We start from the raw sequence: 24,012 nt of genomic DNA on the forward strand, positions 1-24,012 counted from the left end.
ACACACACACACACACACACACACACATGCACACACACACACACATCCTAACTTTCACCATCCTTGAAGACAATCATCAATTCTTTAATTTTCCTTTTAGCATTCAAATTATGGGCTTAATCACATTCTCTGGAAAATTGGCTTAACATAGGAGTCTGTGGGTGTTCTTAAATCTTATGGACCACAAACCGTGTGATTCAGAGGCTGAATTTGAATTTATTCCATTAAATAGTATGTTTTGGTTTGTCTTGTAAAGTAGTGCATAAGGTATTTTAAAAATAGTCTTTATTTTTTTTTCTTATAAAAGGTTATAATTTTAAAGTGTAAATGATGAATATATTTATATCACAAAAATTTAACATAGTAGTTTAACTAGCAAACATATAATATATATTTTTGACTAATATAATGATGTCTTTCTTGGTATTCAATTATTTTTCAAATCCTACCTTGTCTTCTTTTTTTTTTTTAACATCTTAATTGGAGTATAATTGCTGTACAATAGTGTGTTAGTTTCTGCTGTATAACAAAGTGAATCAGTTATACATACACATATATCCCCATATCTCTTCCCTCTTGCGTCTCCCTCCCTCCCACCCTCCCTATCCCACCCCTCTAGGTGGACACAAAGCACCGAGCTGATCTCCCTGTGCTATGCAACTGCTTCCCACTAGCTATCTATTTTACATCTGGTAGTGTATATATGTCCATATATACACTACCACTCTCTCACTAAAAAATAGTCTTTAAATTCAATTTTTTTAAAGACACCAGAAGAGAAAGGGAGAACAAACATTAAATAATACTTACTCCATGGCAGGCAGTGTTCTGAGATGGCTTAAATGTTAACACATTTAATCTTCAGAGCTTAGAAAGAGCTCTTCCATATACATCATTATAACCATCTGATAACATCTAATGGACAAGGGAGTAGAGACTAAGAGAAGTGGGAGATTCTCCATTGTTTCAGCCAGTAAATGGCAGACTAATGGAACTCCTGACCTGGGCTCCTTTGCGGTACATGCTGCTGCCTCCCACTGGTCGAAACAATCAGGAGAGGCTTTGCAGAAATCAGATGGTGGCGTGAAGGGTATTTGGATTCTGCTTTCTCTCTTTTCCTTTGTCTCAATTTTCTTATCTATAACATAGGAACAAAACAATCCCTAATTGCTGTGAAAGAACTACGTAAGCTGTCTGCTGTTATTATTTGGGGAGATAATTTGGGGTTTTGTGGGAATATGAGAACTCTCATATGTGAAGCTTGTGATCCTTCACTCATTCACACAAAAAACATTCCTTGCTACTGTGTAAGATCTCCCACACTGAGGTGCCTGTACTATTTCAATACTAAATCTGGTCTGCCCTGAGCTCTCTCTTACAGCTGAATGTTGCAATGAGATTTCCTGTGCTTTCAGCAGGTGATTCTGCCTTAGCCTCAGGATCCAGAAATAGTAGACAATGGGAAGACAACTCCAGGGGTGGGACCCAGCTGAACAGAGAGTTAGCCAATGCCAGTTCTGTACAAGCCAAACCACCAAGAAAAGGCAGATCACTTTTTTTTAAAAAATTATTATTTTGGAACACAAAGTACTCTTTCTGTATCCAAGAGTTTCCATTTCAAATGGCAAATCCGATTATCCCTTTGACAGAAGGCTTCGATTAAAAGCCCAAGTCTCTGGATCAGTTTTAAAGGGCATTCTCCTTCTTTGGACCTGATGCAGGTCTTGCTTCTAAGAGCTTCTCTATTTTGGCTTACATAATGCTTTGTGACCCAGGCTTTGATTCCTACATGGGAATCATTTTGTATCTGGAGGTTCTCACTGGCAGGCTCTTGATATAAGGAAGATTCTGTTTTCCTTTGGGATTTGAAAACCCAGAAATAGACATCCTTCTCATTTGACCTCTCAAGACACTAGATGTTATAAAACAGAATCAGGGCTGGTAAGTGGTATCGGGATAAAGTTTATCAGAGAAAATACTTACAAGTTTATTTTAGTTCTGAAAGTTTTTGTCTCAAAACCCCATAATAAATGTGATGTGTGTGGCTTTCTTTAACTTCTGTGGCTCTTCTGTGGGACATTGGTCCACTCAACTGCGTTAAGCAGGGTTTCCCAGAGCTCAGGCCGGGCGGGCTCATCCACCAAGGCCATTCTCTACTAGCCCAGCCTCCAGACTGCCAGAGGGCACCCATGAGCCAGGGCCAGGGGGGATGTAGCTGCTTCTCAAAACCAGATGCGCCACTGGAAAAGGGCCCCGCCGGGCCTTCTCGCTAGCATCTTAAAGACAAAATGTCTCTACTGTATCTGTAATATGGAAGAATAACAGGGAGCTGCCAGAAGGATCTGAACGTGCCAAGGAAATACCGATAGTGCAGGGCCATGATGTGCCTACAACCCACGCAGGACACTCTGGGAGGACGCGGTGTTTGGTGTAGACTCAGCCCCTCTGCTGCAAGGGAGAGGGGAGCCTCAGCATTTGCCGAGATTCCATGATGATGGTTAGGCAGTAACTCCAAGCCCTTTCCTGCTGCAGCCATGGGAGGGCAGTGATGCAGCTCATCAGGCCAAGGGCTGGTTTTCCTTTAGAACTCGAGACCATTTCAGTCCTTGGAACATTTTCAATTAGGGCCTCATGACATGAGGTTCAAACTCATGTCTTGGCCAACTCTCTACCATAGACCATCAAAGGGGGCACAGATGGCTGCAGCTGTGTTGCCTCCCTTGCCCCGAGAAGAGGGGCCCTCTGGTACCTCCGACAGTCAGGCAGTTGCAGGGAAGTGACCAAAAGAGAGGTGGGCAAGAATGGAAAGCCGAGGGTCTATCTAACCCCTCGCAGACTCTAGCCCCTGGGCTCCCTCAGCTACTTTTGCTCATAGTTTCACAATTAAATGTCACTCAGTTTCTTCAGCCCAGCCTGTGACGCCACGTTCATGCAAAAAGGTTGACTTAGGATATCCTCAGTGTCATTATAGCATCGATGTCAGTCAGTGGAAGCCTTTTTTGCTTCCCATAATAGTCCCTGTCAAGCACGGCCTCCTCATCTCTTGCCTGGGCAAATCTTAATTGATCTTTATGCTTTCCTTCTGCTTCTCTCCCCTACATCCACCCCCATTCTCCACATAGCTGCCAGTGTGGTCTTTCTGGAACGTGGCTGATCTGATCACGCCCTTAAAACAGACAGACAGACAGACAAGAAACTTAAATGGTTTCCTTTTGCCTTCAGGACCAAATCTAAACTCCTGAGTGTGGCATTCAAGATCCATCACGTCCTGGACCCTCCCCTCCCCATCACTCTCTTCCCATCATGAGCACACTCGGAAGAGGCCAGTCCTACAGAGATGCTTGAACCTCCTTGTGCATTTCTGCCCCAGAGCGTCTGTGTCCACGCTGTCGCCTTGGCCCCTAATGCCCTCTGAACACCTCTCTGCCTTGATCATTTTTTCTCATCCTTCGAGATCCTACTGAAATGTCCCAAACTCCTGATATCCTGCCCTGCCCACTCCCTAAGCACAGTTAGTCAGGCTCCCTTCTTGGCATTCCCGTGGCATTGGGCACTTCCCGTTAGAGCTCTACAGAGCACTATTTTGTAAATGTTTATACACCTGTCTTCCCCATGAGATGATGAACTTCTTAAAAGTAGACATTGGGTAACTATCACTGTACTAGCTCAACACATGCTTGATAAACAACTAATGAAAGACCCAGCATATTTCAACATCTCTTGGTAAGCCAGAGAGACCCAAACACTGTGGTGTCTGCTTTAACCACTCGGGCCAGGAACTGCTCCTGTTTTCCTTTTAGGCATTTTCCTCCAGCCAAGTACCTGATCTCTGAGCCTCGTATATACCTCGACCCAAAGCCACCAGTGCGGCCCTGGGCTCCAGAGAGGAAGGGGCAGGGTTCTGTAGCTGCGCCTCTGAGAACAGGCCAGGGAACAATGGCAGGAAGTGTCCAAGTGGGAAACAATCAGCCAGGCACAGCCCAAGTGGAGGAGCTTCCTGATTGGCTTGATTTGTTCTGAGCAGGAACTCTTAGAATAACTTTGGAATTATCCCCGTGGGACGACAAGTTTCTCCGCGGAGGAGGAGCTGTCACCTGGTAATGTCAAGCATGGAAAACACAGTTAGAAAAAAAACAAAGCCTGAGAGAAAGACTCCTTTGGGAAGATCCATTTGGATTTTGCAGAGCCCCCAGCTCCTGCCACGGCATCCCAGGGCAGCCTCCGTCAGAGTCTCCTCTTTGGGCACAGTTGAGCCGTCACCTGTGCCTTCCAGATGGAGACCATTCTCCTTCTCCAGGGCTCAAAGGCCAGAGGCGCTATTTGTCCTTGGGTGCCCTGTTGGGCAGCTCATGGAAGCCCAGGGTGTCAGTGGCCGCAGGCAGCAATGCCCCCTTTCAGAACCACAGTACTGTGGGAGACACTGATTGAGCACTGGCTGTGTACAAAGCGGCGTAGACACTTTGGGGAGCATAGCAACACACCAGCAGCTGTTTCCACTCTCACAGCACATTGACTGCCAAACCACATTCTGTTCTGTGGAAAGGTCCACCCCAGGCAAGGATGGGGTAGGAGGAGGGGGAGGGGCTCCCCATCAGCTCAAGCCTCAACCAGGGTAGCTCTCCCTGATCAAGATGTTGGAAAAGAAAATTCTACAGCAGAAAGAGGAAACCCTGGAAACCTTTGGTGTGGGAGCGGTTCATTTGCTCTTGGAAGGAGGTGGCACAGGGCAGCAGTTAATTGCCTAGGCTCCACAGTATCTTGTAATAAACAATAATGGAGGGCTTCCCTGGTGGCGCACTGGTTGAGAATCTGCCTGCTAATGCAGGGGACGCGGGTTCGAGCCCTGGTCTGGGAAGATCCCACATGCCGTGGAGCAACTAGGCCCGTGAGCCACAACTACTGAGCCTGCGCGTCTGGAGCCTGTGCTCCGCAACAAGAGAGGCCACGATAGTGAGAGGCCCGCGCACCGCGATGAAGAGTGGTCCCCACTTGCCGCAACTAGAGAAAGCCCTCACACAGAAACGAAGACCCAACACAGTCAAAAATAAATAAATAAAAATAAATTAAAAAAAAAAAAGCAAGATGTGACTAATTCAGTCTTTAGAAAAAAAAAACAAAAACAATAATGGAAAAGAACTGAAAAAAAAGAATATATATATATATATATACGTGTGTGTATATATATATATAACCGAATTGCTTTGCTATACACCTGAAACTAACACAATATAGTAAATCAACTATACTTCAATTAAAAAAAAGAAAAGAAAAAAAAAAATCCTAGGCTCCAGCAACGAGCCGACCTAGGTTTGGATCCCAGCTTTAACATTGACTGGTGGCAGATCACAAGTTACTGATCCTCTCTCAACCTCTGGCCTGTCATCTGTCAAGTGTGGATTATAGTGGTAGTTACCGTGCAGATCGCAGAGAATTGAGTAATGTTTACACACCATGCAGCACATTGCCTGGCCCATGGTAAATGCTCACCCAATGTTAGCTGTTTTTACCACTACTCCTCTTGGACATTAACTAATTTTTATCCATGAATGACTCATTAATGTACTAACTCAGGTATCTTGAAAGCACTCTCAGTCTCCCCAGAGTAACCTCCAGTAGAGGACAGCAGGCAGAAATGTGTTGATCATCCGCAGTGTGGGCATTTATAAAAGCTGTGGCTGAAGCCCTGTGGATGCACACACACATACACACAGAGGCTGACAGGAAGCTCTTAACTCAGCAGGAAAGCTATCACAGAGTGCTGGATTTAGGCATAAACAATGAATAAACAGGGATTTGGAAGAGAGGAATGCGCCACATAAACAATTTTCACAATCAGATATGAAAGACCATATGCTTCCTGCATGAAAGGGTGAATTCAAAGAGAATCACAGGGGGAAATGAAGTAAACGCAGAGACAGTCCATCATTCTCACCCAATTTCTGCACATCTATGTGTCCTCCGCCTGTGGTTTTATTTAGATGAGCCCCAGAGTAAATAAGAACAGTATGTTACACTTACACCACACGTGCGTGTACACACACACACACACACACACACACACACACACACACACACGAGTCAGGTAAAATTATATATTTGAGATATTTGGGAAGAGTGACAAGTCTAGAAAACACAGCAGCTACCTTCTACATTATCTTAGGAGAAAGCAAATAAGACAAGTTTCTTTTTAATCAGTTCCTTGTACCAAGTCCAGAGTTGCCATTATTTTTAATTTTTTTAAGAATCATTTTTGACCGAAAGAGTTGAGCCAAAGGGTGTGTCTTGAGGCTACTTTCAATTGAAAAACAATTTATGCATTCATTTACTCAACCAGCATTTCTTGAGAACTTTCACTAAGCCAGGTTCCTTGTTAGACACAAGCTAGCAAGATGCCAGGAGCCATGTGCAAAGAAAAATAAAGAAGAGATGGTTATTATCCTGAAGAGGTTTGCAAATGGGAGTTGGGGACAGAACCCCAAATCCATAAAAAAGTGTTTAAAATATAATGGCATAAAATTGGTGGTGGAAATATGTCTATAAGATATGGCAGCAAGAAAGCATGGGAAATGTATCAGGGAAGACTTCCAGAAGGAGATGGTACCTGAGCAGATTAATAAGTAGAATTACCCAGGGAGCAAATTGACAGAACTTAGTAGCTAATATACATGTGTGGTGTTTACCAGAGAGGGGCAAGTTAGTGGTCAAGGTAACATCCAGAGGCTCACAGACATAGAAAATAGACTTGTGGTTGCCAAAGGGGAGGGAGGGATGGATTGGAGTTGGAGGTTAGCAGACACAAACTGTTATATACAGGATGGATAAACAATAAGGTCCTGCTGTATAGCACAGAGAACTATATTCGGTATGCTATGATAAACCATAATGGAAAAGAATATGAAAAAGAATATATATATATAACTGAATCACTTTGCTATACGGCAGAAATTAACATTGTAAATCTAGTTCAATAAAATTAAGAAAAAATAAAATCAATAAATCAAACAAACAAACAAAAAACAACAAAAAAAATAACATCCAGGTCTCCATCTTAAATAGAATGGATTAGTGGTGGTACCAGCAGCTGAACTAAAGAATGCCAGAAGGAGGAACAGCTTTATGGAGAAGATGAGTTTGGTGTTGCATATGTTGGGTTTGAGATACTTACGGACCATCCAGGTGGAGACATTGAAAACGCGATTGTATGTAGAGACTGGAGTTAGGAGAGAGGCTGAAGATATAGGTTGGGTAGATATGTCAGTGTGTAGGTGGGAATTAAAGCACGAGGGTGGACGTGATTAGTCAGGGATAAAATGTAGACCCAAGTGAACATTTAACGAAGAAGTAGAAGAGGCACACATGTTGAGAATGTGGTATCCTGGCCTCTGAAGGGGAGAAGGAGTGGTCCACAGCGTTTTATAAAGGGAAGAAGTCAATAGATTCACACTGAAGAGTATCCATTAGACGTGGCAGTTAGGATGTCATGGACTTTAACAAGATCAGATACAACAGCATGGTGGGTGCCAAAGCAGAGTGGACTAAGTCGAGGGGTGACTGGGGTGTGAGGAAGTTGAGGCAGCAAGAGGCGAGTGCTATTGGGGAAATCTGGAAGAGAGATTCAGCGGTAATTGGAACAGAACGCAGGGTCAAGAGAAGTTCACCTATTTTTGGTGTGAGCGAATTTATTCTAAAGGGACTAAACAGAAGGAGGCATCTTGGAGAGAAGTTGAAACTATGGTGGAGAGGGGATCATGGATAAAGTGCCATCCCAGAGGAATCGGCACAAGGTCAGGTGCACAGGTGGAGGCCTTGGCCTTCAGCGGGAGAGTCTCTGAGTCAGAGGCTGGAGGTGAAAGGCTGGATGAGACTTTTTCTCTTCCTGCAGAAAGGGATATTTCTTGGGAAGAAAGGATTTAAGCTACTGAGAAATGTATTGCTTTGAAAGGAGATCATTTCACTTTCATGTAATCAAAACTCTTTATTTCTGATGAAACAGACTCAAATAAGAATCACACCCGAGAAATCAATGCTCAGCGCGGGCTTGGAAATGATTTTCTATAGAAGAAATCAGCTTGCACAGATTCTGACAGTATGAGCCATGTGATTCCAGATAAGATAAATATACAAGAAGAGAATAGGCTGGTTTCCAGGGGCTTAGGAAAACTGATGGAGAGAGAAATTTTCATTCATATTTACTTGGGATTAAATTTGATTGCACCAACATCAGTAATGAAAAGTACTAATATGTCCCAGCTGTTCACTGAGATAAAAATAGAAAGTAATCCAATATTGATTTTTTTCAATGAATATAGAAATTTTAATACATTTGGGGGGGTGGGGAAAGTAGCAAAACCAAGCCGAGATTTTTAAATTATATTGAATAGCACCATTTCCAAGTTAGTTTCACTATAGAATCCTTTAAAAGTGTGTTCTTGCTTTGCTTTGCTTTGCTTTTCGTTCACTCAACAAATATTTATTGAGCGTCTGTATATACAGGAAAGAGTATAAGTTACAGTAATAAAATAAAATAATAGAATATGATAATAAAAATATAAAATATCGTCCTATTTCTCAATAAGCCTGTACTCAGGAGAGGGGTAATACAGGTAGGGTTGGGGAAGATAAATACATTTTTAATGCTCTACTACCAGGTGGGCTGTACCAAGTACCTAAGAGGTCTAAGGATGCTATGGGGATTTGGAAGGAGTGAACATGTTAGGTTGAGGGGATTGAAGGAAAACATTACTACGGAAACACTTTGGGCTTTGATTACTAGGCGTATCCAGTAGATAGAGTTGGGAGAGGAGAGTCATTCCAGGCTTTTCCACAGAGAAGCCTGCTGTTGGTTCTGGCTGGGACACAGGGGAAGGTGTAAGGCTGGGAAGGCGTGAGAGCAGAGGGTGGAGGGTGTGACCTTCCACCTAAGAAGGTCAATCCGATTCGGGAAGGAGATGATGGAGAACCGTCAACTTTTCAACAAGGGAAAGGATATGAGCTATACTTCAGGAATTCTTAAAGGCACCATTCTCTTCTCGGCCATATTTCTGTCTCGGTGATGACGTAGGGGGAAAAAAATGAAATGGGCTTGAGTTTCCACTGACACCTTACAGTCAAGGAAGGTCCTGTTCTTTCACAAGGAGAAGTGGAAATCCTCTGTTTATATAAAGGCCATTAACCTTTTTCACAGTAAAATACCAAATGATCTATGGTGATTCCAGATATACTCATCTAAGTAAAAGGAAACTTGTTTCCTTACAAATTGAGTCACAAATGAAAAATATTTGGGGAGTGCCATAGAAACAAATGCACTGTTTTCCTGAAATATGGAAAATGAATTTTTTAGCATCTATGTGTGTGAAAGGAAACAGTGTCCTACCTGGAATATGGAAACAGAAAGCTATTAAGATAGATAGATAGATGATAGATAGATAGATAGATAGATAGATAGATAGATAGATAGATAGATAGATAGATAGATAGATAGACAGACAGACAGTGTTAGAATGGAGTGGTTAGATAATCAGGTCCCAGGCAGAATTGAGGATCCAGGCAGCAGGAACTAATGGGGCAGCCTTCAGAATCCTGCTGTAGGAATGATTGACCACCCCCCTCCCAATTTTTCTCTGTTCTTGGGCTACTCCTTCCAAGATGCAGATCTCTGGGCAAGAGTCCAGTTGACCTAGAGTCTAGTTGACCCAGTTAATATTTCCACTCCTTGGCCGGGGATATGAGACTGTCTGATCAACAGCTTCACCAAATCCACAAGGCACTCCAGAGAGATTGTTTCCCAGTGGAGGAGCTGGATGCTCTTCCCCAAAGGAAAAGAGCAGGGACCCTGGGCAGGCAGAATTAATGATGCCCACCACCTTAGCGTCTGCCACCAGACTCACTTCTGGACTACGAATAGTGTGTTTTCTGCTCCCACTCTGCAACCAGAACTCCAGGGTCATGGGTGAGCTCCACGTTGTTGAGTCTTATGTGTAGGGGTGATTAGCTCACTGTACTGCAAAGCTGGGAAGGTCTTTGAAGTGTATGGACAGCCCAGTCTTGGCTCTCTTCCTGGTATGATTCAGCTGGCAAAAGCTGTGAGCATCAGACTGACACAAACATCACAGTACCAACATACCAGAAATGCTAAGACATGGATGATTATTACTGTGCGAAGAGTAGGAACTTCCCTGCTGAGACTTTGGATGGGGCAGGGATGTGGGGTGGGGTGGGATGAAGCACAGACCCAGCTGAGCCCCATTTTATAAGGGTTGATTAGCAGGAATGAATCGCATACCTCACGATTGCTCATTTCCCCCTTCTTTTGCCGCTGAGACATTAATGAGGCTCTAGGCTCTGATTGCCTATGGCCCCACATCCGCAGCGTGCTTCAAGGAGCATTCCTTCAAAAGTCAACAATACGTGGTAAACGTCTTGCATCACTTAGGATTAAAGGTGGATGCGAGTAACAGAGACCCACAGTAACAGTGGCTTAAACAAGATGTTTATTTCTCCCTCCAGGAACAATCCACAGGTAGGCAGTCAAGAGCTGTCTGGCGGCTGTGTGCTGGGAATCCCTCAGGGACCCAGCCTTCTTCCAGCTTAGCCCTCTCCTATCTTTGTTCTCAGAGTCCAAGATGGCAGTGAGAGCTTCACCTGCACATCTGTGCGTTTCAGGCAGAAGGATGAAGGAAGGGCTGAAAGAAGAAAGGGCTAAACAAGGTTCTAGAAGCTGCCCTACAACACTTTGACTTACATCCCTTTGGCCAGAATATGCTACCCATGGTTACAAAAGATGCTAGGGGGTGTGCACATTATTCTGTGTGCCCTGTGCCCAGCTTAACTTTAGGGGTTACATCGCACTGGAAGAAGGGGAGGATGGGAATTGGTGAACAACTCACAACCTCTTTTACATTTTGCCTTGTGCTGGATGCATAAAGAGGCGGGCCGCTTTCCTATCTTCTGAGGAGCAAGCATTCTCCCTAAGGTTCTTGTTTTGGCAGGTTGGTCAGACAGGCACCCCGCCTGACTGCTCAACTATGAAATTGCAGTTCTAGGGGAGAGAACAGGCCTGAATTCAGCACGTTGGGCCGGTCTGTCAGCATCTCCTTTTCATTCTGGGAGTATTTACTAAGACTCTAATGCATGTCACCTGAGCGGCAATGGTTGACCCGTTCACAGTTTATGTGTGTGACCTGGGCCCATGTCCCTCGACAGTGAGGAAAGCTGTAATGGGTCCGTTGTGAGGAATAGACTGGTCTTGCTCAGGGCTTGTTCAGAAACATACTTAGGGTCCCCAGGATCTTGTGAAGTTCCTTTACCGCTCCCCTTGCCTCAGCTTTTCGTTGGTGCTGAGTTGGCTCCGTGAAGAAGCCCAGAAGTCCCCACTTCCTCTTGGTCAGTCTCCCCTTTCCTCTTCTACTCTTCCCACCGCCCCCCACCCACTTCTGGGCCCCAGTTCGTACCACCCATGCTCCCCACTGAGTAGTAAGTTCCATTTGCCTTGGGTCTTCCCGTTTCCCAAATGGAGTGCCTACAAGTCAGGGTGTCTGCTAAACTTGACCTCTGCACTTCCAAGGGATGGAACTCAGACCATGAGTGAAAGCTGGTTAACTTTCACTGACCAGTGCTGATGGTGAGCACTGTTCCAAGAGGGAAGGGCTGCCTTGGGAGGTGGTGAATTCCCTGTGTGCAGAGGATTTCAAGCAGAGGTAGGATAACTGCTGGTTGGAGAGCAGTTCAGGGCCTTTGTGTTTCTGGAAATCAATGCGATTAAATGGCTTCCACTTACAGCCTGACCTTCTGTGTTTCTGTGAGCATGAAAAATCCATTGTGTTGTGCTATGCATTCTTTTTTTTTTTTTTTAATTTTTTTTTTTTTTTAATGCTATTCTTGTCTGCTTACATTCTTTTTATGTATGTATGTATGTATGGCTGTGTTGGGTCTTCGTTTCTGTTCGAGGGCTTTCTCTAGTTGCGGCAAGCGGGGGCCACTCTTCATCGCGGTGCGCGGGCCTCTCACTGTCGCGGCCTCTCTTGTTGCGGAGCACAGGCTCCAGACACGCAGGCTCAGTAATTGTGGCTCACGGGCCGAGTCGCTCCATGGCATGTGGGATCCTCCCAGACCAGGGCTCGAACCCACGTCCCCCGCACTGGCAGGCAGACTCTCAACCACTGCGCTACCAGGGAAGCCCTGTGCTATGCATTCTTGAGGAAGTGAGGGAAAAGGAGAAATTGGTCCCAGGGAGATAGTCGAAAACAGTGGCAAAGGGTCCTGGTTCTCCAGTACCAGGGTCCAAATCCTGGCCCCATTATCTTTGTGACCCTGGGCAAGTTAGTAGCTTTCTGTATCTCAGTCCTTCATCTGTGTAATGGGAGTGAAAGAATTCCTATTTCATAGGATATTGTGAAGATTAAGTATCATAATGCATGTAAAGCACTTAGAACAGTGCCTAGCACATAGTAAGCGCTCAAATTCTCCTCATTATTACTGTTGTTACATATAAGCTGTATATGCATAACAAAAACAATATTAGAATTGTTAGTATCATAACAATTATTCTAACCATCATTGATGGAGAAAGAAAAAAATGAAATATACCTGAGTTTATAGGCAAAGCCTTTTCCAAACAGTAAGACTGTTGGAAACCCAGTTTGTACTAGTCTGTGCTCTTTTGGATTCCACTGAGAGATGCCATGCGAAGGGAACATTGATTGGCTCCTGTAAGTAAGAAGGGCAGAGGTGCTGCAGAGAATCATGGCAAGCAGGAGCTAGAGAATCAGTGGGCCAGGGTCCCTCTCACTCAACCTCTCTTGTTCTCGTCTCTCTTTGCTTGAGCCTTGTTTTCTCCCACTGCAGATGAGGTAAGGTAGGGTCCCAGCAGGGCCTGGAAGGCCAGGTATTTCTGGGCCAGTCCAGGCCCAGCAGAATGAGAGCACAAAGTGAGCAGTGGGGACGAGGGACAGGAATATTGGGGGCCTCTCTGAGGCATCTTGCTGGGCTGTGTCCGTTGGAGGGCAGAGTGTGCGGTGATTGAAAAGGCCATGCAAGGCCACATGCTCCTGGGTGAGGGAGGGACGTAGTATATTCTGGGCCTTGGTCTGTGATATCTCCTCTGCCTGGCACGTTTTCTTCTCTTTTCCACCCGATGAAGGCATCCTTCAAGGCCCGGCTAACATAACACCTACTCAAGTCAAGTTTTTCTCACCACTTTGTATCTGTTGGAAAGTGCGTTCAGCTGTAATCACAATAGTGGCTTAAACTCCCAGCAAGAAATCTGGAGCGAACTGTCCAGAGCTGGTGTAGTCACTCCAGGGTGCTAACTAGAACCCAGGCAACTTCTCTCTTTCCGCACACTCAGCCGTCCTTAGCGGACTCTTGCCCCTCTGGACACAAGATGACTACTCCACCTACAGCATAATATGCCTTGTGGTAGGCAGAGTAATGGACCCCCCCCTCCCAGAGATGTCTCCGTCCTAACCTTCAGAACCTGTGAGTAGGTTAGGTTACATGGCAAAGGGGAATTAAAGTTATAGACGGAATTAAGGTCTCCAAACAGCTGACTTTAACATAGGGAGATTACCCTGGATTATGTGGGTGGGCTCAATCTAATCATAAGGATCCCTAAAAGTGGAGAGGAGGCAGAAGATGAGAGTCAGAGGGAGATGTGACTGGGGAAGAATGGTCAGAGAGCTACAGCATTGCTGACTTTGACGATGGAGGAGGGGGCCATGAGGCAAGGACTGTGGGTGGCCTCAGGGAGCTGGAAAAAGCAAGGAAACGATTCCTCCCTAAAGCCTCCAGAAGGGAACACAACTCAGCCACCTCTTGATTATAGCCTGTTGACACCCATGTCAAACTTCTGACCCGCAGAAGTGTAATATAGTAAGTTGATATTGTTGTAAGCTACTGTGTTTGTGGTCATTTGTTACAGCAGCAGTTGGAAGCTAATACATCTCTCTAGCACCAGGTCCCTGTACCAGGCAGGAAGAAGGGAAAGGCCGAGGGCGTATGCCAGCTTTCCCAGAAGTCCTGCCCAACAATGTTTACATACATCTCATTGGCCAGAACTGTCCTGTGGCCACCTTTCTATGCAAAGGAAGCTGGATGTGTAAATTTTCAGCTGGGTACATTGCCACATATCCCCCACAAAATAAGGATTCTGTTAGCATGGGAGAAGGGGAGAACAGATCTTGGGCAGGCAACTTGGAGTCCCCGGAGGAACTGACACTTTTCCAAATCGTTGTTCTTTCCTCCAGCTCTTTCTGGGCTCTCTTGCAATTTATGTGTTTACTTGGCTGTTCTCATTACTTTACCAAGAGCTCGGCCGGGCAAACACCGTGGCTGATTTAGCTCTCTGTCCCTGATGTTCAGCACAGTGCCTGATGGAAGGAAGGTGCTTGCATTAAGTTGGATGGATGGATATATACATGGACTTTGAAATGAGAGAATGATCGATGCACTTTATAGCGCCATAGGTCCTTTGTATTTTCCCATTACGATGGTCTGTCGGGGTTAGGTCGATTTTATGAGACCATTTGGCCAGGATTGCAACCTCATCTCCAGTAAATTGAACGTGCACAGCTGCAGTGTGTCACCTTTCTTTACTGTCTATTACAGTCTGCTTCTTGCTTAGGAGAAACTGAGCAAGCCAGTCAGAGGCTGTTATGTGCACCTGTCTCAGCCTAAAGAGCCTTGGTTAACCTTGAGTGTAAATTACACTTCCTGCCAATTCTTTATTTTTAGCTTGGCATTATCTCCTTGGCTCCTCCAGGGAAGACTGCATTAGATTTCGGTCATGAAACTACAAAACATTGACATTTCTAGCCCAACTGGGATGACTCTTATTAACCCCATGACACTCGGTTTCTTGGGAAGCTCCTCAGCCCTGGGACTCAGGTTTTCCACGAAAAGATGTCAGTCTGGGCCGTCCAGTGCCCACATGTGCATGTGTAGAGAAAGCTGCTGCTTGGATCTGACTCACTCAGACTTATATAAGCTGTCGATTTCCTGAGTTCATTCCCTTTGGATGAAACTCAGGTGGTGTTATCGTGAAAGTCTAGTTTTGTTGCTTTTTTTTCCTCTCTCTCTCTCCGTTCCTTCTCAGTTACACAGTATCACGACCCAGATCTTTAGCACTTGATCTATATAGCCAAGAGCCCTGAAACCCATAGGGCCTGGGCAGTGGACACAATTGGGCCAGCCAGTTGGCATCAGGTCACAGAGAATTCTTAATCACTTGAGCCTGCTTCATCGGAAGAAGTGAGTTACTTAGAGTCAGCCTTTTTTTTTTTTAAGTCAGATATTTTTAACCCAACTTTTTTCCAGAATCCCTTGTAGTACCTGACTCTGAGTCCAGCCAGACAAGCTCTGTCAGTGTTGGTTGAATTGAATGTAAATCGATATTGTGCCCATTTTAACCCCTCACTCGACCCAGGAGAAGCTGGGACCCCGGCTCCTTTCCAGTGCCACAGCCTGTGAAAGGCAGCCTTCTCAGTGCTAGGCCAGAGGAGGCAGTTTTTTTTAAAGTGATTTACTGTTTTTATTCTGATTAGATAAGGAATACATGAGGGTTTTTTTTTTAATTGGGGAAATATTGAAAATTATAAAGAAGAAAATTAAAATCACCCAATAGCTCATTACCCAGAGACAACTACCACGGATATTTTCCTATTTTCTCGAACTTAACGCTCATGAAGGGGTGCTCTGTATCCCTCCTCATTTCTCTAGGGATTGGGGGAAATGGGGACAGGGTAGATTATAGTCTTTCTAATCTTTTAGCTTCAGGTATTATTGGGATATACGTACACATACATATATACATATATTTATATAGATATAATATATATTAATAGGAAATATATCATTAGGATATAATATATATAGTACACACATATATAATATATATCTCTCTAACATACACATATGTATATTTTATTAACATCTTTATTGGAGTATAATTGCTTTACAGTGTTGTGTTAGTTTCTGCTGTATAGCAAAGTGAATCAGCTATACGTATACATATATCCCCATATCCCCTCCGTCTTGTGTCTCCCACCCCTCTAGGTGGTCACAAAGCACCGAGCTGATCTCCCTGTGCTATTCGGCTGCTTCCTACTAGCTGTCTGTTTTACATTCGGTAGTGTATATATGTTAATGCCACTCTCTCAGGTAGTGTATATATGTTAATGCCACTCTCTCACTTCGTCCCAGCTTACCCTTCGCCCTCCCCGTGTCCTCAAGTCCATTTTCTACATCTGTGTCTTTATTCCTGTCCTGCCCCTAGGTTCTTCAGAACCTTTTTTTTTTTTAGATTCCATATGTATGTGTTAGCATATGGTATTTGTTTTTCTCTTTCTGACTTACTTCACTCTGTATGACAGATTCTGGGTCCATCCACCTCACTACAAATAACTCAATTTCATTTCTTTTTATGGCTAATATTCCACTGTATATATGTGTCACATCTTCTTTATCCATTCATCTGTCGATGGGCACTTAGGTTGCTTCCATGTCCTGGCTATTGTAAATAGTGCTGCAGTGAACATTATGGTACATGTTTGAACTGCGTCAGTTAGCTGTTGTCACAATAGTGCTCTATGACAAACTACTCTCAAACTCAGTGGTTTAAAACAAAAATCATTTGTACTTGATCACACTTCTGTGAGGAGTAGGCTGGGTGTTTGCTGATCTAGGCTGGGCTTAGCTGAGTGGCTCTAATTGAAGGTGCAGGTCTGACTGGGCACGGCTTCTGACTCTGGGCTGGGCTCCTGTCCACTCCCCATGTGTTCTTTCCTGGGTGCAGGCTGAAGGCACAGCAGCTGCCCAGAGAAGCTGTTCTCTTGGTGCCAGCAGAGGCACAAGAGGACAAGCCCAATGGGGCAAACACATTCCAAACCTCTGTTTGTGTCGTGTCTGCTAACATCCCATTGGCTAAATCAGGTCACATGTCTGCACTCAAAGGGGCAGGGAAGTACGTCCTGCCATGAGGCCAAAGCAAATCATGTGACCCAACATCAGTGGGTCGGGGACGTATATACTCTTCCCATGGAGGTAAAGGGGGAAGGGAGGGAATTTGTTTTAGAATAATGGAATCTACCCACATCCTAGATGTCTGCTGAGGTACTCGGTTTTTTGAGATTCAGATGAAATCTGCTCAGATTCACCTGGCCAGTGCTATCATCCAATCTCTCCAGGAAACCTCTAGCCCAGAGCTCCTCTACCCAGTGAATTAGTTCCATTTATAGATCATTTGAGTTGTCCCTATTCCATGCTCATATTCCTTTCCTTGATTCCTCCCAAAGTAATTTACACAGATGTGTGTAAAAGGTTTGCTGAACATTTGGAACAGCAAAGGTTGATATCTCTTTGTTTATATATTGGTGTTGCTTGGCCCCTCTCCTCTAGATTCTGTTTGCATTTCAGCCCACACACAGCCTCTCAAGTCAAAGCTTGCTGAAGAATTACCTGGGTCTCAGAAATCCTGAAGATCTCATCTTGGCTGAGCTATGACTTTTTTGCAACTTGGTTCAGCTTTTTTCATTCATTCAACATACTTGTATTGAGCATTTGTACCCTCACCATGATGAATTTATACTCTAGTATGGGAAATTAACAATGTGTGTATACTCTAACACAGGGTTTAGAACTATTAAACCTTGGCAATGTTGATTTTGGGGGGGCAAATCATTCCTTATCGTGGGGGGTGTCCTGTGCTTTGTAGGATGTTTATCAATTGCTGCCCACTAGATGCCAGTAGCACCACCTCTACTCTCCTTGAGTGATGGATAGCCGCAATATCTCCAGACATTGCCAAATATGCCCTGGGGGACAAAAGCACCTTGGTTGAGAACCATTGCACTAACATATAGTAGACTTGATAAGACCTCTGGTCTTATTATTTCCTGGTGGTGAATCTGTGAAAGCCTCATGGGGTGGATGATATCTGCGTGAAGACTTCAAAAATGGTTAGGGTTTAGAAATGGGTTTCTTAAAGGAGGGAAAATCATGGGGCACAAATGGACAAATAAGGAGTAGCTCTGTCTAAAGCATAAAATGAAGTAGACTTATTGGTAAGAGTGGAGGCTATATAGGTATTAGGAGGCTAGATACTGTCATCATAAGGACTACCACTTTTACTGTGAAGGAAATGATCAGTATACCTGAAGCTGTGTTCATTTGGAGGGGATACCATTACACATAGTGTTTGTCTTCATAACCCAAAGTAATTGCTGCAAAGTCTTATCCATCCAGAGGTCATTTTTCTGATGCCTAGTAAGGAAACAGAAAAGGCCTCTGAGGGATACAGTGCAAAAATTCCATGCCTATATCTTGGTGTTCCTTACCCCTCAGAAGATCGCACTAGCCAGTTCCCAACAGCAGATTAGAAGGTGGAAGAGGAGGAGGGGGAGGCAGGCATAGACTCTGCAGAAAAGCTTCCAGCCCGACAGAGGGAAGGAGACCAAAAGCAGAATTGAATGAATGAACGAATAAATTCAGACCAAACGATTTGGAAGCATAATAATCTGGAGTCCTGTAGGCAGGGGACCATCCGTCCCTTCATAACCCCCAAAGGCATTGGTGCATTCCAGCACCACCCTAGTATACCAGCACACTCAGTGTGTAACAAGGCAGGGCATATGTGAAGTACTGTAGAGCCCCATGTGGCTAGAGTTTAGCACAACGGTTAGGAGCAGGGTCTAGAGTTACACTTCCTGGCTTGAACCCTAGCCTCAAGGCTGTGCACCAGTAAACTAGTTCCTTAACCAGGCCAAGCCTTCATGATCTCATCTGTAAAATGAGAATTCCCGACTCATGGGGTCATAGGGTCATTGGGAAGGTTAAATACAATAATCTACATGAATTCTTAGCTCAGCTCTTGGCACAGGTTTAGTGCTCAAGAAAAGTTAAATGGTTATTACTATCATTTCACTGAAAGAATAGAGCTGCCAAGACTTCCCCCAAATCATCAGTGTAGCTGCTGTTCTGGAATATTCCCAGAGTCTCCTGGCTGTGCTGAAATTTCCTTCCCAGGAAATAGATAAGTGGGTTGTAAAAACTGAGGAAGGTTTCAGAAGAGCGGGGGCAGTCGTATCAGTCCCTTCCATCTCCTGTCTTCTTGGTAGTAGAGGTTAGGCCACTGAGGAAGGTGACAGCAGGTTCCCAAGCGTACTGGCCATCAGCCATTTCTCGGCAACATATTCCCTTTGAGCAAGACTGGCTCTTCACCCCTGGCCAAGCTGACAGAAGAGCAGCTGTTCTGAGATAGGAGAATATGAAGCTGCTCTCCGGCAGAGAGTGTGTCCTATGCTGTGTAAAACCATCTACCTCCGAGTTAAGAATGTACACGTGAAGAGAAGGGGAGGCCCCAAAGCAAACTGCAAAGTGGCGGCAGTGACCTGGTGGCAGCACCTCTGGGTTGGTTTCCTTTGATCAGTGTCTGCTCAGTGGCAAAGCTGGAAACACAGGATGCTCTGTGAGGTAAAGCCTTGGCCGGGTACCACAGCATCACGTAAAATGCAGACCGCCAGGAAGTCACCCAGCAGGAAGAAGCTGCTCTCTGGTCCAGGGGTGGCAGGAAAGTAGAGTAACCTGTCCTCTGTTTGTGTGTTTTCCAGGCTGGAACAGGAAATACAAGCACTGGAAAGTGAAGAGTCCCAGATATCTGCCAAAGAGCAAATCATCCTAGAGAAACTAAAGGAGACAGAAAAATCCTTCAAGGACTTTCAGAAGGTGAAGGAAACAAATGTGATTTCTCTCAGTTATATCCCTGAGGAAGTAAGCACTAGCAGAATGGTGCCAATTGGAGAAAAGGCCAGTTGGCACTGATGAGAAGACTAAGCCACACTCTGAGGGGCAGATGCTTGAGGACCAGTGCCATCTCTGAAGCTGAGGGGGGCCTGTCTTCAGGGGTGGGTCCACCTGGCCCACCAGAAGCACAGACAAGAGTCATGAAATTAACCCCATCTCCCTACGGTCCAAACCCTTTCTGTGCCTCATGCCTGAAAAGTCATCTCCCATTAGACTCTAGAATTCTAAAACCAATTCTTATGAAGCAGATTAAACAGACTTCCTGTGGCTTTAAGTCTTTCCTTTATAAAAAGGCCAAAGACAAAACCATATCAAATGGGCATGAACTCCAAAAACAAAGCGTCAGTGAAACATGAAATTTTACCGTACAGGCATGCCTTGGAGGTATTGCAGGTTTGGTTCCAGACCACTGAAATTAATCAAATATTGCAATAAAGTGAGTGTCATGAATTTTTTGGTTTCCCAGTGCATATAAAAATTATGTTTATACTATACTATAGTCTATTAAGTATGCAATAGCATTATGTGTAAAAAAAAATGTGCATGCCTTAATTAAAAATAATGCTGTTGGAACAATGGTGCTGACAGATCTGCTTAACTGGGGGTTGTCAAAAACCTTCAATTTGTAAAAAATGCAATATTGAGGCCCAATAAAATGAGGTATGCCTGTCTGTGAAAACAGATGGTGCTGTGTAGCAAAGGGAGAATCCATAAAGCCAGCAGGCTCTGAATAACTCAGGACCCTCCCTGCATTTTATAACACGTGTTTCCTCAGGTACCCAACAGTTGATAGGAAAGCAGTCTAATCACATTCATTTTAAGATGGGATTTTCTGATACCACTTCTCCAACACAACCAAGGGTATTTGCTGAATAATTGAAATATATCTCTTGTAGGAGAAATTCAGTATAAGGTGGGAAGGGTAAACCTTTCCCTTAAATTTCAGGATCCCAAACAAATTTCCCAGAAGGGAAGAAAGCATGGGGTTTGCCCACCACAGTCAAGTTCTGGGGGAGAAAGATGGGTTAAATGAGTGAGGGGTCATCTCCCCACGTGTGTAGTGACGCTCTGCCCTGCTTTTGTTTCCACAGAGCTTCTCCAGTACGGATGGAGGTAAGTGTAAGTGCTCTCTCCCCATCTGTACCTGAATATTTTCATCCATCAGCTTAGTGGGTTTCATTAACACAGGCTCACCAGGAGACGCGATGTGTTGGTTTTTAAGGGCATCAGAAAGAAGGGGAGTGCTGTTTGCGGGTGCTCAGGAGGGCCACGCCCCCAGTCTCCTCTGCCTCTCCTCTTCAAGGACTGCTTCTTGACCAACTCTTTCTAGGCTTACACAATTGGCCTGGCTCTTCTCCTTCCATTTGGTCCCAAGGTCACTGCTTTGATCTCTCTTGAAATATGCTCAGCCAAGAGTGCCAGCCTCTAGGACCAGTTCCCTGGTAGGATGAAGCCACTGGTGCTGGTGATAGGTCTCCAGGTTACAGTATACGGCAGGAGCCCATCATCTGATGTTTAGGAACCTTCCTAAGGCCTCTGGTTTTACTTTGAATCAGAAACTGCAGTTTCTCCAGCCTTCCAGGGAAACAGGGCTGGGCAGAACCTCCCTCCCTGTGGGGGCATGGTTGGCCAGGAGCACGTGAAGGGTGGGAGCAGGGCCCCGGCTTCCTGACCCCAGCCTGGCAGGAGGGGCCTTCCTCTGCTCTCCCCTCCCCTCTCCTCCGCTCTCCTTCACTGGGGCCATGTGATGAACTTGGATTGTGTGCTTCTCAGCCTTCACCTTGCTCCTCTGACGTCAGCTACAAACTCATGAAAACCACTTGAATTCCCTCTTTCACTCTGGCCCTCAGCTTAGACCTGTTCTTAAAATGCCGGGACTTGTCGGAAGATCAGCCTACCATCTGCTCACCTGATTCTATAAGGTCACCTCTAAACTAGGAAGATGACCAGGAGCCAGAATAAGTGTTGGCATCAGTGTTTTCCCAGTGTCTTTTGGAAATATATGTTAAAGATTTAAAATGCAGAGATGGATAATGCATTTTTCTGGATTAGCAAAGATCCTTGCAATAACGATAATTCTAACTTCAGCAAAAAAGAAAACAAACAAAGAACTGGTTTGTCTGGGTTCTCCCCACCCCCCTCCAGCAAGTAAAAGGCAGGGGATCTGGATTTTGGCTCCTTGGGTGATCTTTGGGAAGGTATTAAATTAAATTCATGTGTCCAGCGCATATGCTCAGAGGCAAGTCAGGGTCGAGCAAGCAGGGACTCCAGGAGGAGGACTTTCGATAGTTCTAGAACCTTTTCTAGGGTGTGGCCAAATCAGGACATTTGTTCTGTGCTTTGGGGGTGGAGCATGGACTGAAGAGGTGGCCTTGCCTATTTTGGGGAGTTGAGGGTGGCAGCATGGGAAGGATAGCGGGCTTCCCTCGTGCTAGGGCTGCCCAGAGGCCGTGTACGTGATCATCAGTAACACAGCGTCAGACACTGACCCACAGATACCCACATATCGGAAGCGTGCACACCAACTTTTTATGCTTTCACTTCTTTTTCTCTCAAACCAGGGCCTTTCCTAGACTTCTCTCTCTAATTAGGGAAAGGATGGAGCCTGCATTTCATGTCCCAGGGAAAGCTGTGTGGGCCATGGAGACCCATGTAGTCTATGACTTGTTAACAAGCATCCATGAAGCCATGTTATAAACTCTCACTGCTCTTTTTTGTTTGCACCCTGAACTTCTCTCATTTCCTCCTGTGCTATGTACTTCCCACTATTTTCGTCTGTTTACCTAAGTAGTTCATAAAGATGGTAAGAAACACGATTGTGACTGAGAAGGGAACCTACAGAGAAAAATCACCCTCATGATTCCATCCTTCATCACTTTTTGACAGGATGGGTGAGCTGAGGCTTTTAAAAGGATGCAAAATTCTCAGGGATCCCAAGAGGTGGCCAGGGAAAAGTTTCCATGGCCTTGTCACCCTGGATGATGATTCCTACCATGTCTGGTTATAACTAAGTCTGGGGAGACCTTTCCATTATACCACATCTACTGGCAAAGAAAAGTTTGAAGGAGGGAGCACGTCCTTCCAAGAACGCAGTCAGTGTTTATAGGCTACTCTGTGGTCTGAGGGTAAAAACTCATCATGAAGCACATCCAGTTCAGGGACTTTGGGATGTCTGATTCTTTTCTCTTTCTTTGATTTCAAAGTGCCAAGACCCTCTTAGAGTCAACCAATTGTTGTTACTAAGACCTAACCAAAAAAATGATTGTAGAATAATGATGCTTAGGACAAATACCCAACTTCTGAAACACGATGATTACAGAATCCAGGCCCAACTGAAATTATGTAACTGTACAAGATGCTGCAGATAATCAGCAGAAGCGTCTCCAGTTTAATGAGTTGCCAAGGAGTCAGCTGCTAGCGTGTGCATGTGTAACGACTGCTCTTCAGGTACCCTGTGCATGTCTCCCTGTGCTTTTCAGAGAAAATAAAGGTACTGGGCTGCTGGATCATCAATGGTTTTTGACTACATGGTAGCCTTGGCAATCAAGAGCAATGTATTCCAGTCTGGAGTCGAATTTCTTGGCAACATACATTCTGATCCCCCCTCACTTCCTCCCCACCCCACATACACACTTGCTATATGGCAGAGTCCTCATCGATTGGGTGGGTTGTTTTTACTGCCCTAAATAGGCACAGTGTTTTGTGTAAGTATAAATTGCATGTGGTATGTACCTAGAGCTACCTCTGTTCTTTACCCACCGAGGAGCTGGTGTGAAACCCTTGGCCAGAACTGGCAAAGGAAAATGTCTGTACTGGGCCCATCTCATCCTTGCTGTTTTGAGACTGACCTTTGTAGGTTTCCATCCCATCCCAGTCTGGGGTGGCCTGGGACCTTTCCCACATCAAAACCCTCATACCAGGGACTTCCCTGGCAGTCCAGTGATTAAGACTCTGCAGTTCCTTTGCAGGGGGCACGGATTCGGTCCCTGCTTGGGGAACTAAGATCCCGCATGCCACAGGGTGTGGTAAAAAAAAACCCAAAAAACAAAAAAACACCTTCATACCAATTGTTGGGACAGCTCAGTGTGTCTTCAGTTGCCCAGAAGTCACGATTTCAGGAGGGTTTTCATCAATTTTGTTTCTCTAGCTTTGGCTATTTATGTTCTTCATAAAGATTTTAGCAGTGCCAGAACTGATGAGAAGCACTCATGTTACATC

The 24,012-nt window shown here is 44.9% G+C and overlaps 1 protein-coding gene across 6 annotated transcripts in view; it reads left to right on the top strand.

Moving 5' to 3' along the window:
- PALM2AKAP2 (PALM2 and AKAP2 fusion) overlaps positions 1 to 24,012 on the top strand; it is a 502,216-nt gene that overhangs the window by 267,350 nt on the left and 210,854 nt on the right. For all 6 annotated transcript variants that reach the window (XM_036854498.1, XM_036854497.1, XM_036854502.1 and 3 more), the window contains 2 exons: positions 19,602 to 19,716; positions 20,886 to 20,907. In XM_036854498.1, coding sequence (XP_036710393.1) covers positions 19,602 to 19,716; positions 20,886 to 20,907 — 137 coding nt within the window. The remainder of the gene's footprint in view (positions 1 to 19,601; positions 19,717 to 20,885; positions 20,908 to 24,012) is intronic.

The sequence above is a fragment of the Balaenoptera musculus genome, chromosome 6 (genome assembly GCF_009873245.2).
Source record: "Balaenoptera musculus isolate JJ_BM4_2016_0621 chromosome 6, mBalMus1.pri.v3, whole genome shotgun sequence".
NCBI lineage: Eukaryota > Metazoa > Chordata > Mammalia > Artiodactyla > Balaenopteridae > Balaenoptera > Balaenoptera musculus.